At 42.7% G+C, this 15,508-nt stretch overlaps 1 protein-coding gene across 1 annotated transcript in view; it reads right to left on the reverse strand.

Annotated features, from left to right (window-relative positions):
- LOC149445898 (immunoglobulin lambda-1 light chain-like) overlaps positions 1–13,374 on the reverse strand; it is a 537,782-nt gene extending 524,408 nt beyond the window's left edge. Inside the window, exons 1-2 of the mRNA XM_089653159.1 lie at positions 13,301–13,374; positions 12,903–13,219 (exon numbers count right to left, since the gene is read on the reverse strand). Of these exons, the coding sequence (XP_089509285.1) occupies positions 12,903–13,219; positions 13,301–13,340 (357 nt within the window). The 5' untranslated portion in view covers positions 13,341–13,374. The remainder of the gene's footprint in view (positions 1–12,902; positions 13,220–13,300) is intronic.
- Between the last annotated feature and the right edge of the window lie 2,134 nt (positions 13,375–15,508).

Genomic DNA, 15,508 nt, shown 5'->3' on the forward strand with positions numbered 1-15,508 from the left:
GGCTCTGCGGGTCCGCAGGAACTGTACACTGGATTGTGATTTCCGTACTGAATCGACAGATATGTACAATTGATTCCGCGAGAGAGGCTACCCCCATAGGATTCCGAAAAAGGCAAGGAAAAAAGCATGGGACTCAAACCGAGATGACCTCATAATTCCATTGAGACATCTGAAAGAACAAAATAGGACAGAGACTACGACTAAAATTATCACCAGATTTGGGGCCCAGTGGGGGCAAGTTAGAAATGTTCTGGAAAAACACGGTGTGATGATCGCAGCGTCAGACCCCAGCCCTTCTCAACAAACTCGTGACTGAAGTACTAGCCAATCTAAAACGTGCATAACAATGCCACGCCCAGCTGCACCCTGCACAAAGATTTTCCAGCTAATGGACCACAATCTGTGTAACTGCAGCCTGGGAGCGATTGTTACTGGGTCAGGTTAATTACGCAAATAACCCTTCACACTGCCACCACCTCCTTTTTGTACAGAGAAAGAGGAAACTCGGTAATATCAGAAATAACATTATGATGTTTAAATAATCGTCTATATACCACTGTCACCACAGGCAGGGGTATATAGAGGTTTAAAAACACACAGTAGTGCTCTTCAGAGACAGGGATTCTTAGTTTGCATTAAAGAGCTTTAGAAACAGTTCAACACTTTTCAGATAATAGGATTTATTATTAGAAAGGTCAAAAGGGTGCAATAACAATATTTACAGAAAAAGATGTAGCCAATATATATATATACATACAGAGAGCAATAACACAGCAAAGAGATAACAGAAAGAAGTTTAGGGAGGTAGAATACTTGCCGTCAGCCTTGGTTAAGCAGATCAAGTTTCAGAGCAAAAGGACCTTATCTCCCAAAGTTAGTTCCGAATCTTCAATTCAGCTTACTCAACTTAAATTTCTGCTCCAAGCATAACAGCCTTTTCTAGGAACTTAGAACTTACAGCAGAGAACCAATCACCTCATTTGAGGAGGGTGTTGCAGGCGGAGACCCAAGCTAGAACCAAAATCCCTCGCAGTTTATATCATGATCAATAACTTACCCTCGGTGCATGTAGCAGCCTAGCCACTAGTAGATTAATATGCAGAATGATCTGCTGAATGTCTAGATATTAAATATGACATACCTGCTTGGGACGGTTAAGGAGATATCATTTTCTGCTCTACTGTAGATTTCAACTAGGGAATGTAAGATATCAGGCGACTTGTATTAAAGTGGCCGATCTGAATATATGCTTGGTTTTTATGTAAGTCTTCCATATTTCCAGATATAAAATTATATGGAAAAGGGGGTTTTTAAATGTGAGTCTGTTTTACAGCTAGCTGGAATGTCTTTGAAGCTCAGTGAAGGACTGGTTTATGGTTTTACAATCCTTTTCCAAGCAAGAGTCTCACAGGCATACAGGGGCCAGGCTAATTGGGGTTTATAACCATGAGCTCTCCCACTGTGCCTGATTGCCTGTGATCTCTAGCATCATACAGACTACATTCCCAAGGGAGGGGAGAAATAGGAGGGAAGCTGATTTGGGAATAGAAATGATACAAGATGGAGGATCCTTAGCAAGATGGATGACCGCGTCCATCTTTGTATGCACAATTGCTACACACGAGTATTCTAACAAAATCACCAGCTTTGGCCAAAATTGTAGGGCCATGTCCCCTACTGGTAGCAAGGAGAGCATGCAATTTAGGGGACTCGATGCATTCTGAGTTCCGTAAGAAAAGCACTACACGTTGGCTTACGATTTTGCCCCCACTCAAAGGGATGCATGCGACCACTGCCAAATTTTGTAAATATGTAGATAAGAGCTACTGGTTTATGAACTCTGATTGCTTGAAATGTTTCTTCATCAAAGATTTTATTAACTGTTCTACCACTCACCTTTTCTACTTGCTAGAATGTCCATGTAACAACTATTATATAGGGAAAACTAAGAGACAGCTTAGGGTACGTATTGGGGAACACCTCCGAAGTATTAAAAAGAAAGATGATGAGAGCCCACTTGCATTACACTTTGCAGAGTTCCATAATGGTAAGCCTGATGGGATGAAGGTTAAAGGGATTTTTGTCCTTAAGCTATCACCACGTAGAGGTAATTTTAATACTATACTGCTGCAAAAAGAAAAAATGTGGATTTTCAAATTGGATACATTAGCCCCTAAAAGGCTTGAACACAGAATGCAACCTGCAGGTGTTCCCAGACGCACACTAGACATGCATATATGCCTCAGTAAATGCCACTGACTAGATATGGTAGGACTGGTGGGCTATGGTATTTAGACTTCCTTAGGGAACTAGATAACTTCTCCATTTCCCCTTTATGCTTTTTGTTAGTTGATTTATTTTTCCTTCTTTATTAAAAAATCCATTGTCTTCTTCCTAGCTACTATCTGGATGAACAGACCATTAAAATGTTCTGTGTGGTGAATAATCTCTTTGTAGGTGCATATGCATGAATGCTGCTGCTAGACTCATACACCTTACCAACTGATCAGTGACTGCTGCCCCTCTCTGCCAATCCCTCCACTGGCTTCCACTAACCCAACATATAAAATTCAAAATACTAACCACAGCTTACAAAGCCATCCACAACACTGTCCCTAGCTACATCACCAACCTCATCCACAGATACTGCCCAAATCGCCCACTCCACTCCTCCCATGATATCCTCCTCTCTAGCTCCCTCATCACCTCCTCCCACACTCGCCTTCAGGACTTCTCCAGAGCCTCTCCCATCCTCTGGAACTCCCTACCACAGCATGTCTGGTCAGCCCCCACCCTGTCTGTCTTTAGGCGATCTTTGAAAACTCACTACTTCAGGGAAGCCTACCCCACCTCCACCTAACAACTGTACTTGAATCACCTCCACCAGATCATCCCCCGCAGCTATCACCTTTTGTATCACCTCCCCCTTCCTTTAGATTGTAAGCTCCACGAGCAGGGCCCTCCTATTCCTTCTATACTGAAATGTATTGTAATTGTACTGTCTCCCATTATATTGTAAAGCGCTGCGCAAACTGTTGGCACTATATAAATCCTGTATAATAATAATAATATGTGAGTGGGAGAGTGACATCTAGTGGCAGAAGTAGTTTTCTGCATGCTGAATAGATATATAAGGACCATGGAAAATAGCTCCTCCCATCCCTGAAGAAGCTCAAGATCTTTGAGTGAAACATGAAGGAGTGTATGTCACCATGTCGCTGACGTAGCTGATGCCATGTCGGAGATGTCGGTGCCAGCCAGCACACCGTGTATTACAATCTAAAGAGCCATCACTGTATTCAGCCACTGAGGTCCACACTTCAGTATTGTTCCTTCCGATCTTCCCAGGGACAAATCGCTCTAGCGATCATCGCCATATGGAGGAGAGGAATGCTACTATGCCCTGGATGGACTGACGGCTGCTGTATATGTACCACATGGGGATGGGCGGGCCTATTGTATGACCTGTCTATGTCCATTACTGGATGCATAGGTCAACATAACAACTCAAGGTAGAGCAGCTGGACCTTAGTGATGGCTTTACTGCTGATATTCACCAGATTCAACTGAGTCATTAACTTTCTATATACTCCATTTATGGTCCTTTATTCACTCAAGTGATTAACCACGTCTGGATCCAATACCAGGGACCTAGTATTCACACTCAGATAGCTGCAGCAGTACTCACGTTAGCTTCCATTGCTTAAAGTGAAATTTACTTAACCTTTATGGCCGTCAGTCCTGTTCTGTTAGGCAATTAGTTTATCTGTTATGTGTGAATGAGTATATGTTTGTGTGGTGTGCTGGCTGTACAGCACTTCGTTGTGACTAGACAACGTTGTCTTTTCAATTTATATGGTGTGGGGGTATCTGTGCTCTTTTAATAAGTGTAATCTTTGAACATAATAAAGCCTGTTTTTTATTTATAAACCGCTTGGTCCTCTTTGTAATCTCCTTTTGGGCTTCCCTTTGCCCTTGTTGTCTAGGTCACAGTTGTGAGCTACGCAGATCACACCATTTATTTGTATCATCTTGGGTGAGTGGCCTTCATCTCACATGGTTGTTTGTACTGTCACCACGTGATAGGGCAGTGGCTATGGTTGGTTCCCTGATGTCATTTTTATCTTTTTTTGACAGTAGAGATGTGTTCTCTGGAGTGATGAATCACGCTGCTATGGCAATCCGATGGACATGTCTGGGTTTGGTTGTTGTCAGGAGAACAGTACTTGCCTGACTGCATTGTGCCAAGTGTAAAGTTTGGTGGAGGGAGGATTATAGTGTTGGGTTGTATTTCAGGGTTTGGCTTGGCCCCTAAGTTCCAGTGAAGGGAACTCTTAAGGCATCAGCATACCAAGACATTTTGGACAATTTCATGCTCCCAACTTTGTGGGAATAGTTTGAGGATGGCCCCTTCCTGTTCCAACATGACTGTGCAGCAAAGCACAAAGCAAGGTTCATAAAGACATGGATGAGTGAGTTTGGGGTGGAGGAACGTGACTGGCCTGCACAGAGTCCTGACCTCAACGTGATAGAACACCTTTGGGATGAAACAGAGCAGAGACTGTGAGCCAGGCCTTCTCATCTGACATCAGTGCCTGACCTCACAAATGCACAAAAGAAAGACAGAAGAAGGGGGAAGAGAAGACACAAGACTGGCGGGGAGTGTGCGTGGGGCAGACACAGGAGGAGAGGGCGAGAGAAGGAGGGCAGAACCAGCTTTCTCTCTCCGCTCCTGTCTGTGGTGGGGAGGACTGTCAGCACTGGGGACAGTCTATCCTGACAGAACCCGATAGCAGCACTGTGGGGGATGAGGGGGTGCCAGCTGCAAGGGAGCATACAGGAACCCATAGCAGCAGGACATGGATAGGAGGGGCGGCCCAGCAGCACATAGAGGAACTGGACCGTGAATTTCTCACTTGCTACCACTGAGTGCCTGCAGAAGGGACAGGAGGAGAAGCAGGCACTCAGGCACTCAGTAACAGCAAATGCACGGTCTGGTTCCTCTATGTGCCGCCCGGTCGTCCCTCCTATCCAGGTAGCCCTGGCCCACTGGGCAAATGCCCGGTGTACCCTATGGCCAGTTCAGGCCTGGCTGTAGCTGATTATATAGTGTGAGCTGGAGTTTGGCTCCCATTAATTTAGTGTAGTGTTTCTGAACCTTTTTCCAGTCAAGGCACCCTTTAAAATTCTGCACAATCTCAAGGCACCCCATTCTAAAATGTAAAAACTATTCTACACACATCCACACATATAATACACCCAACATTAGAGGTGATTTATTCTTCCAAAGTAAATACACCTTTGTACACTGGTACCGACTAGTATTCCAGTGTGTCTCTTTCAGTTTCTCTCCCTCACTCTGCTAATGTGACCCCATTGCTGACGGAGAGGGGCAGGGAAGGGGTAAGCAAGGATGGTGATCATTTCAACGGCATCTGAAAATGCAGGGTATTTTTGCCGTGATTGTGGCACATTTTTCCACGTGACAAACATGCCGTGATCACGCAAACTAAATTGTGGAACATGCAATGCTCAAAAAAGTTTGGGAAAAATGAGCCACGATTGTGGTGCTATTGAAATGAATGCATCTGAACACACAAATGCAAGTGTTCACACTGCGTTTTCAAATTCGGCAGAATCGTGGCTATTCTGATTTAAAATGACTAAGTGTGAATGGAGCCTAAAAGTTAGGATTGATCCACCTGCTGGATTGTATATAATGTTTAGGCAATTTTAAGGCATTTTGCCAAGGCTCCCCTGAGGAAGCATGAAGGTACCCCAGGATGCCTGGGCACCCTGGTTGAAAAGGCTGGTTTAGTACATTTAAATCTATGATATTTACCACTATCCTCTCCCCAGACTGACAATGCTGCTGTCTGTTGTGCCTCCTGATCATTCATCCTAAATGGTGTCTCACTAATATAGGAGTTGTGTTTCTGGTCAGATCACCAGGTGAAAACAGAGGGAGAAAAACCAGAGAAAACTAATGCCACCACATCTACTGATTGGAAAGCTGCACTATAGATTTTGGGTTTAATACCACGTTAGGCTACTTCAGTACAACATCAGTAATACAGAATTCAAATATTTGTTTTTTTATATGCCCACAATTCATTATTATGCTTATTGAAAAAGGCAATATAAAATTGTATTTGATTAGAACAGTAATCAATAAAAACCAGGTAAAACTACTTTAAATGCAGTCAGGAATATATCTGTGAAGTTGCTACACATATATTTGATTATTACTCTTTGGATATTCAAATATGCATATGAATTAGTATGTATGAGGAACAAAAGAGGAAGTTGATATTATGTCTCACTGTGTGTGAATTTGTAGCACTGTGTGCGCACTGCCAGTCCATAGAACACAGTAATAATCTCCGTCATCTGCAGCCTGTACATTACTGATAGACAAAACACTTGAGCCTCCTTGGATGGATCCAGTAAACCGTTCAGAGGTTCCTGGGGGTTTTATATTATGATTACTTCCATCACTACCTGTTAAACCTTTAGGAACACTCCCAGGTGACTGATATACCCAGCGTGGGTAGTTACCACCAGCTACAGAGCCATCACTACGACCACAGGACAAAATGACATTACCACCAAGAGACGCGGTTATTGTGGGTTCCTGGATGACAGTAAACTGAGCCACAGAATCTGCAATAAAAATGAGAGAATGATGATAGTAAAAAAAATCCTAATATATTGATTTTCAGTAATCTAAATAAAGTATAAAATGTGAATTACAGGAAAAATAAGTGAGGAAAGTGAAGACCGTCCAGAACATGATCAGGATGATGAGGAATCACTTTGACAGAACAGAGTTTAGTTGAATCCTTCTCATTCTCATAGTTATATTCTGTATATAAACCACACCTTTCTATGCAAAGTGTCTCAGATTCATTTGCTATCAGCAGCCTCCACCTACTATATATCTACTGATAAAATCATTACATGTGCTAAATGAAAAAATAAGCCTATTTTTCTCTATAGTTTAAGTATAGTCAGTACTGATTTCTGTCTGAAAATGATTTTTACTTGTTCTATTTATATATGCATAAAAAGTGAGAAAAAGCATAATTCTAGCATTGAAACAAATGCAAAAAATAAAGGTTACAAGTTAGGACCTTTTCACACTAGCAAAGTTAATGCAGCTGTGTGCTGTGAACTAAACAATGCCGGTGTACTGTTTGCAAGAAATCACACTTTTTAACCTTCATTTTATTTTACATAACTATAATGACAAAATTACATATCATTTACCTTCATGCATTGTAGGGCATTGCAGAGCGCTGCAATGTGTTGCAGCGGGGGGGGGGGGGGGGGGGGGTAACTAGAAACATGGTATATTGCATGCACAATATATTCACTGCAAGTACACAGTATATTCACTGCAAGTGCACAGTATATTCACTGCAAGTACACAGTATATTCACTGCAAGTGCACAGTATATTCACTGCAAGTACACAGTATATTCACTGCAAGTACACAGTATATTCACTGCAAGTGCACAGTATATTCACTGCAAGTACACAGTATATTCACTGCAAGTACACAGTATATTCACTGCAAGTACACAGTATATTCACTGCAAGTGCACTTTATATTCACTGCAAGTACACAGTATATTCACTGCAACTACACAGTATATTCACTGCAAGTGCACAGTATATTCACTGCAAGTACACAGTATATTCACTGCAAGTACACAGTATATTTGCCTTTAGTGAATCAACCCCATTGTTTTGTATATGTGATAGGCTGTGTTGGGTAGGGCTGCTTAGTGCAGTGCAACACATTACAGAGTGAACAAGCTCTTAATGATAGAAAATCTTAATAGACAATTAAAAACCATGAGGCAAGTACTGTATTTTTCGCTCCATAAGACGCACTTTTTTCCCCCCCAAAAAGGGGGAAAATGTCAGTGCGTCTTATGGAGCGAATATGGAGTGGCCGGTCCGGTATTTCCACCGCCGCCGTATCAGAATACCAGGCCGGCCGCTCAGCTCTGCAGTGGGACCTTACCTGTTCCTCTATCCAGCGGTGTGCTGTCTTCCCGACTTCTGTAGTGTGCGTGACAGCCGGGTGCCAAATGCACATGCGCAAGAAGCGGTGCTCTTTGTGAATGGTAAGGCGGTACCTGGGACACATGACAGATCCCAGAACCCGCCGGACCAATCACAAAGTGCAGCGCTTCTCGTTCATGCACACTGGGCATCCACACTACAGAAGCCGGGTAGACAGCGCGGCTGGATAGAGGAACAGGTAAGATCAAAGGACAACTCCGCGGAAGTAAGAGCGGGTACCTGTCAAATTCAGGTACCCGCTCCCCCCCTCCCCAAAGGTCAGCAGTCATCTCCTGTACTGTCCGCAGTCTCTGGTCATCCCTGTACTGTCCACAGTCTCTGGTCATCTCCTGTACTGTGTCTGCAGTCCCTGGTCATCCCTGAACTGTCCGCAGTCTCTGGTCATCCCCTGTACTATGTCCGCAGTCTCTGGTCATCTCCTGTACTGTCCGCAGTCTCTGGTCATCTCCTGTACTGTCCGCAGTCTCTGGTCATCTCCTGTACTATGTCCGCAGTCTCTGGTCATCCCTGTACTGTCCGCAGTCTCTGGTCATCTCCTGCACTATGTCCGCAGTCTCTGTCATCTCCTTTACTGTGTCCGCAGTCTCTGGTCATCTCCTGTACTGTCCGCAGTCTCTGGTCATCTCCTGTACTATGTCCGCAGTCTCTGGTCATCCCTGTACTGTCCGCAGTCTCTGGTCATCTCCTGTACTATGTCCGCAGTCTCTGTCATCTCCTTTACTGTGTCCGCAGTCTCTGGTCATCTCCTGTACTATGTCCACAGTCTCTGGTCATCCCTGTACTGTCTGCAGTCTCTGGTCATCTCCTGTACTATGTCTGCAGTCTCTGGTCATCTCCTGTACTATGTCCGCAGTCTCTGGTCATCTCCTGTACTATGTCCGCAGTCTCTGGTCATCCCCTGTACTGTGTCCGCAGTCTCTGGTCATCTCCTGTACTGTGTCCGCAGTCTCTGGTCATCTCCTGTACTGTGTCCGCAGTCTCTGGTCATCTCCTGTACTGTGTCCGCAGTCTCTGGTCATCCCTGTACTGTCCGCAGTCTCTGGTCATCCCTGTACTGTCCGCAGTCTCTGGTCATCCCTGTACTGTCCGCAGTCTCTGGTCATCTCCTGTACTATGTCCGCAGTCTCTGGTCATCCCTGTACTGTCCGCAGTCTCTGATCATCTCCTGTACTGTGTCCGCAGTCTCTGGTTATCTCCTGTACTATGTCTGCAGTCCATTAGTTCAGAATTTTTTTTTCCTGTTTTCTGCCTCTAAAACCTAGGTGCATCTTATGGAGCGAAAAATACGGTAGCTTTTATAGCTCCATAAAGTGGTTCTAAAGTCACCAGGTTTTTTAACTTAATTAATCCATTACCTGCATTAAGGTAAAAAACGTTTACTAGCTGTTTGCATCCCTCTTCCCTAAATACTTGAGTCCTGTATTGATCCAGCACTGTGTCTGTCTGCAACAGCGCTGCTCTTCCTCCCTAGTTGCACTGTGTGTACCTATGGACACACACAGCCCTATGGACACACACCTGTAAAATGGACTCACATTCAGAGTAGTATAAACCAAAATAAAGTTTATATTGGATTTGGAGGTAACTGAATCAAGAATAACAAAATAACACTGGTAATAGCAGCAAATCTGATTACTCTTGGCAACTGTGAGCAAAAGTAACAACATTCACAGTAAAACAGAAGAATCTGCTAGCAGGTCTGCTTTCAGAAATAATCCACTGCCTCCAGTCTAAGGGTACTGTTGAATCCCCAGTGAGCAAGAATGACTACCAATAACAGATAAGCTCGCTGTGCGTCCTCAGAACAAGATAAGAAAGGAATAAATGTGAAATAAAGAGAATTTCCAGTTATAATTGGTAGTGTCCCCTTTCAGAGCTCTATAATGTTTTCTGCGTGCTTGTTGGGGCTCAATTGATGTGAATTGTGTCAGGGGGTGGATGGTAATTCCTTTGAGTGGTCACATCAAAAAAAGTGAAGGAAAAGGAGAAGATTTAATACTTCCCTGACTGATGGTAAAGAATTAGTGCAAGGTTCCCTTTAAAAGCTCTAACCATGAACTGCGCTTGAAGTAGTTAATAGCAACAATTGACATAAATGTCTGTGGACAAAGACAACTCCCTCTGAATATCAAAGGCAAAAGATGAACAGTAGTAAGAATCCTGCTCTGCAGAAAGGGAAATGGACTTGCTGATTTAGCTGGCACTGCTGTATTTTGGTCTGCAACTGTATGTCATGTGGTCAACTTGAACGATAACTGTACTGCAGATATATTCCAAAAATGGCGCTGGTATAACTAGGCCGCAAAGTGGGGCATGTGATGTTCACAACAAAGCAGATTGCTTTGCGATAAACTATCAATGTTCACTTCGTTAGTGCATGCATAGGTCCACTGGTGGAACTACCAGGGTTGCAACTGTCGCAATTGTGACCGGGTCCTGGAGTTCCGCCACTGTGGAGAGGGGTCCCAAGATGGTGGGACAAAGTTTCCACACTTAGCTCCACTCCTGTCAGCTGTGGCTGCCATCTTCTGCTCTCTGGTTTCTCCCCCGCGCTGGGTGCCTCTCCCGCACTTACCAATGATCTTCTTTGCGAGCTGTCATTGGTTGCTGGGTCTGCCCATTATCCAACCAATGACACTCTTTTGACACTGCACACACTGGAGGGGAGGAAAATAGCCGTAGGGCCACAGCCACTCCACCTTCCAGCTCCGCCCCTCAACTCCAGCTACCAGCCTCCCACACTTACTGGCTTGCAGCTGCTTCTGAGTCCTGGTAAGGCAATCTATGGGCTGGGACACTAATATAAGGGGATCTTTCTGGAGGTCTCTAAGGAAGGGGGGGGGTGCTGAAATAAAGGGGGTCGTTTTAATCTAATGGAGATTTCTAAGGAAAGGTGGGACTGATATAAGAGGACTGTGAGCTAATAGGGGTCTCTAAAAGGGGGTGCTAATTGCTGCTTTGTATTATGAATGAGGTGACACTGACCCCTGTAACATAAATGTTATTTAATCACAGAATATAAAGCATAGCTTATACTACAAAAAAAATTGCTGTGTGCTGCTAAATTGTTTGGGTTTGACTTGAAGAAAAGGTGGCAATCCTATGCAGAATATGTGAAAGGGTCCCGCGGGACTGGCCCTGGGACCAGTGGAAAGAAGCATGGGACAGGGTCAGGGGGGCCCTTTATGGTTTCTTGCACTGGGGCCCTGAAGGTTCTAGTTACGCCTCTGCATGGGTCTCTCTCACCCGATCAATGTGGTTTGGTGGATTGGTGCGATTCGTTTTTCACAATGGATAGAGACAGTCCACGGGCCCTCTGGCTCAGATGTGGCATTCCGCTCTGTCTCATGCTGTCAGAGTGACCTACTTGGCTGGGTAGCAGGCTGGGCGGTCAGTAAGTTCTTTCCGCTCTCTCTCTCCAATCCTGGCTCCGAGGCCTAGTTCAGCACTTCAGCTGTCAGCACAACTCCTCCTCCTCCAATCTCCCTCTGCACTCTCCTGGCTAATCACCCAGGATTTGATATTTATATGCCCCACCCACACGCTACCTCTCCTGGGATATGTAGTCCCAGACACTCTGCTTATCAGCCAAGTCCTGCTATTCAGAAATACAAGTTCCAGAGGGCTGTCCTGTCAATGTGAGTAACCCTACATAGCAGGCCACTGCCATCTAATGTCCACTTTAATGTATTGCACGTAATAACATTTCAATGAATTACATTTGCTTATTACTTTTAGGCTATTAACTACTTGTCCTCCAGAGAATTTACCCCCCTTCCTGACCAGGCCATTTTTTGCGATACAGCACTGTGTTACTTTAACTGATAATTGCACGGTCATGCAACACTGTACATAAATGAAATTTATGTCATTTTTTTCTCCACAAATAGAGCTTTTTTTCAGTGGTATTTGATCATCTCTGCGGTTTTTGTTTTTTGCGCTATAAACAAAAAAGACTGTCAATTTTGAAAACAAATATTTTTGACATTTGCTATAAAACATATCCAATAAAAAAATAAATTTCTTTATACATTTAGGCCAAAATGTATTCTGCTACATTTCTTTGCTAAAAAAAAATCCCAATACATGTAAATTAATTGGTTTACATGAAAGCTATAGCGTTTACAAATGGCAGTATATATACTGGATTTGTTTTTATATACTAGTATTGGCAGTGATCAGCGACTTATAGCGGGACTGGGGGACTGCAGTGGGCATTCTGACCCTGAATGGAAACTGACTAATGGCCACTGACATGTCCAGTGAACCCTAATACAGTGATTAGTGCTAATAAAAAGCACTGACACTGCACTAATGACACTGGTCAGGAAGGGGTTAACATCTGGGGCGATCAAAGGGTTAACTGTGTGTTGTGTTGTGCTTACACTGTGTGCTGTTTTACTAGGAAGACATGCTGCTTACTCTTTCTCTGCTGTGCAGAGAGAGAGAAAGCAGCATGTCCATGCTGACAGGAGAGAGATCTGTGTTGTTCACACACAGATCTCTCCCCTCTCAGCTTTAGTGGTGATCACTGAGTGCCGGCCAAAAATCGCCTTCCGGGACCTGGTGATTGACATCTGTTGCAACCAATGGCAGCGCGGTTAGGGAGGCGCATGTGCCCCTTACCCAGAACTGCAAAATCACGTATATTTATGTGATTTTGCACAAAGCGGCTGCCCTGTAGCAGTATATTTGCTATAGGATGGTAGGTAAGTGGCTAAAATAGATATTAAAATAAGCATGTACAGGGAACAAAAGAGGAAGTTGCTATTAATGTCTCACTGTGTGTGAATTTGTAGCACTGTGTGCGCACTACCAGTCCATAGAACACAGTAATAATCCCCGTCATCTGCAGCCTGTACATTACTGATAGACAAAACGCTTGAGCTTCCTTGGATGGATCCAGTAAAACGTTCAGAGGTTCCTGGGGGTTTTCTATTATGATTATTGGCTCCATCACTACCTGTTAAACCTTTAGGAACACTCCCAGGTGACTGATATACCCAGCATGGCCAGTTACCACCAGCTACAGAGCCATCACTACGACCACAGGACAAAATTACATTACCACCAAGAGACGCGGTTATTGTGGGTTCCTGGATGATAGTAAACTGAGCCACAGAATCTGCAATAAAAATGAGAGAATGATGATAGTAAAAGAAAAATCATTTACAGTAATGTAAATAAAGTATAAAATAAGAATTACAGGAAAAATAAGTGAGGAAAGTGAAGACCGTCCAGAACATGATCAGGATGATGAGGAATCACTTTGACAGAACAGAGTTTAGTTGAATCCTTCTCATTCTTATAGTTATATTCTGTATATAAACCACGCCTTTCTATGCAAAGTGTCTCAGATTCATTTGCCAACTGCAAATTCATTTTTTCTTCTAAATGCCTTTTTTCTCTAGTTAATAGTTATTGTTTTATCTAGTTTTAATTAAGTACTGTAAGTACATAGTTCTGCCTGAATTAAAAAAAAAATGCTTTTGTAGTCAAATGATTTTTACTTGCTTGACTTACTGTATATGTAAGTATGAAATGTCTAGAAAAGATAGGGAAAAGCATCATTCTAGCTTTGAAACAATGGCGGACAATAAAGGTTATAACAATTTAGGACCCTTTCACACCAGCAGGGCTAATGCAACTCTGTGCTGTGAACATTGCTGGTTACAATACATTGTACTATAATGAAACATCAAAATGCTTTTTTCTTTTCTGTGTCAATGTTTCCAAGCTTTCCATACCATGAACCACACAAGATGTAAGAAAAGAAAAACTGTTTATAGCTTGTCCCCATTCTATCCAAAAGTACAAATAGGTTTAAAATGTTTATTTAATACATGGATGGGGTCAGTCTATCAGTCACCACATCCCAAATAAATCCAATAAAGAAAACAAAAAAGGGGGGCACTGAGGACCAACTATGTAAAACAATCCACTCAGTTTAAAATAGAAATGATAGACATTTTTGTGTGTGTATATGTATACACACACATAAAAAGATATCCAAAGTCTTGAATATACCACTCAGTACTGTTCAATCACTTAATAAGTGACTGAACAGTACTGATTGACATATTCAAGGCTTTGGATATCTTTTTATATCCGTTTACATCTTTATAAAGTTCCATTACCTTGTTACGCAGGTCTTTTGACAGTTCTTTTCTGCTCCCGATGGCTCAGCATCTAGCCTGCTCAGTGCATCCATGTGAGAGGTAACAAACTATTTATACACAGAGGCTAATCACAATTTAAAAAGCCAAAGTTGTGGGAAATTACTCTTAATTGCCATTTTAACTTGTGTGTGTCACCTTGTTTGTCTGTACCAAGGTCAAACACTCCAGGGTATGTAAACTTTTTTGATCAGGGCCATTTGGGTGATTTTTATTATTATGATTTAAAAAGGAGCCAAACAACTATGTGGCTTTAAATAACTTCATATAATCACTATCCTTAGATAAAATACATTTTGTTTGGCATGATTGGTCAAATTTTCAATGTCAATGCCAAAATTTCAAGATTTCTATCAGGGTGTGCAAACTTTTGAACACAACTGTATGTTATAGCTTTACACAACATATATAGGAGGTCCTCAACACATTTCATGGGATAAACCAAGAGGATTTAGAGGGGTATAAAATCTAAAAATCAAAAATAGAAAAAATATATATTATTTACAACATAATGCTCTCCATATATATATATATATATATACCGTAAAATATATGGTAAAGTGATTGCAAATTCCAATCCGCCACCGACCCAGATCAAGGGGGAAGTCTCATTGCCAGTAGAAACCCCTGGGGTGAGTGCAAGCGCACCCCATAGAATCAGCTAACAAAAAGAGAGTAGCGGGGAGCAAGGCACCATTATTACAAAAATTTTAAATACTAAAACAGAAATATTATTTTATTAGGACCTACATAGGGGCATTGGATGAGTGAGGTCTAACCGAGAAGCAGTAGGAGGTATATTTTCAACCTATATATCCTTCAAATTGAGTTATTTTGGGGGTGATCAAATCAATGTTATGACTGCTTTGATCACTCAGTTTGATGGTTCCTCTCAACTATAAAAGACAAGGTAATAAGGTAATGAAGGGGGGTGGTTATAAAAAAACTCTACTAGAGTTATTGTGTACAGAAGACCCTAAAGCACACAGGTCTTACCAGGAGCCAGCCCGCTCTATAGGGATCATTATGTTCATCCAGGTGGTATCCTAATTTAAGATTTTATCAGTGATTTAGGGTCAGTCCAAAAGATCAGATCCATCTTGAAAGTAGAAGTGAAGGGAAAATTGTACTAGGTAGAGTTCAAGGACAATCTGCATGTATATCCTCTTAACTGTCATAGCCTCCACAGCCCATCCATTCATATCCCATTCTCAGGTATCTACCCTCACAGGACAACC

The sequence above is a fragment of the Staurois parvus genome, unplaced genomic scaffold (genome assembly GCF_062004578.1).
Source record: "Staurois parvus isolate SC_StPar_1 unplaced genomic scaffold, SC_StPar_1.0 ptg000704l, whole genome shotgun sequence".
Lineage (NCBI taxonomy): Eukaryota > Metazoa > Chordata > Amphibia > Anura > Ranidae > Staurois > Staurois parvus.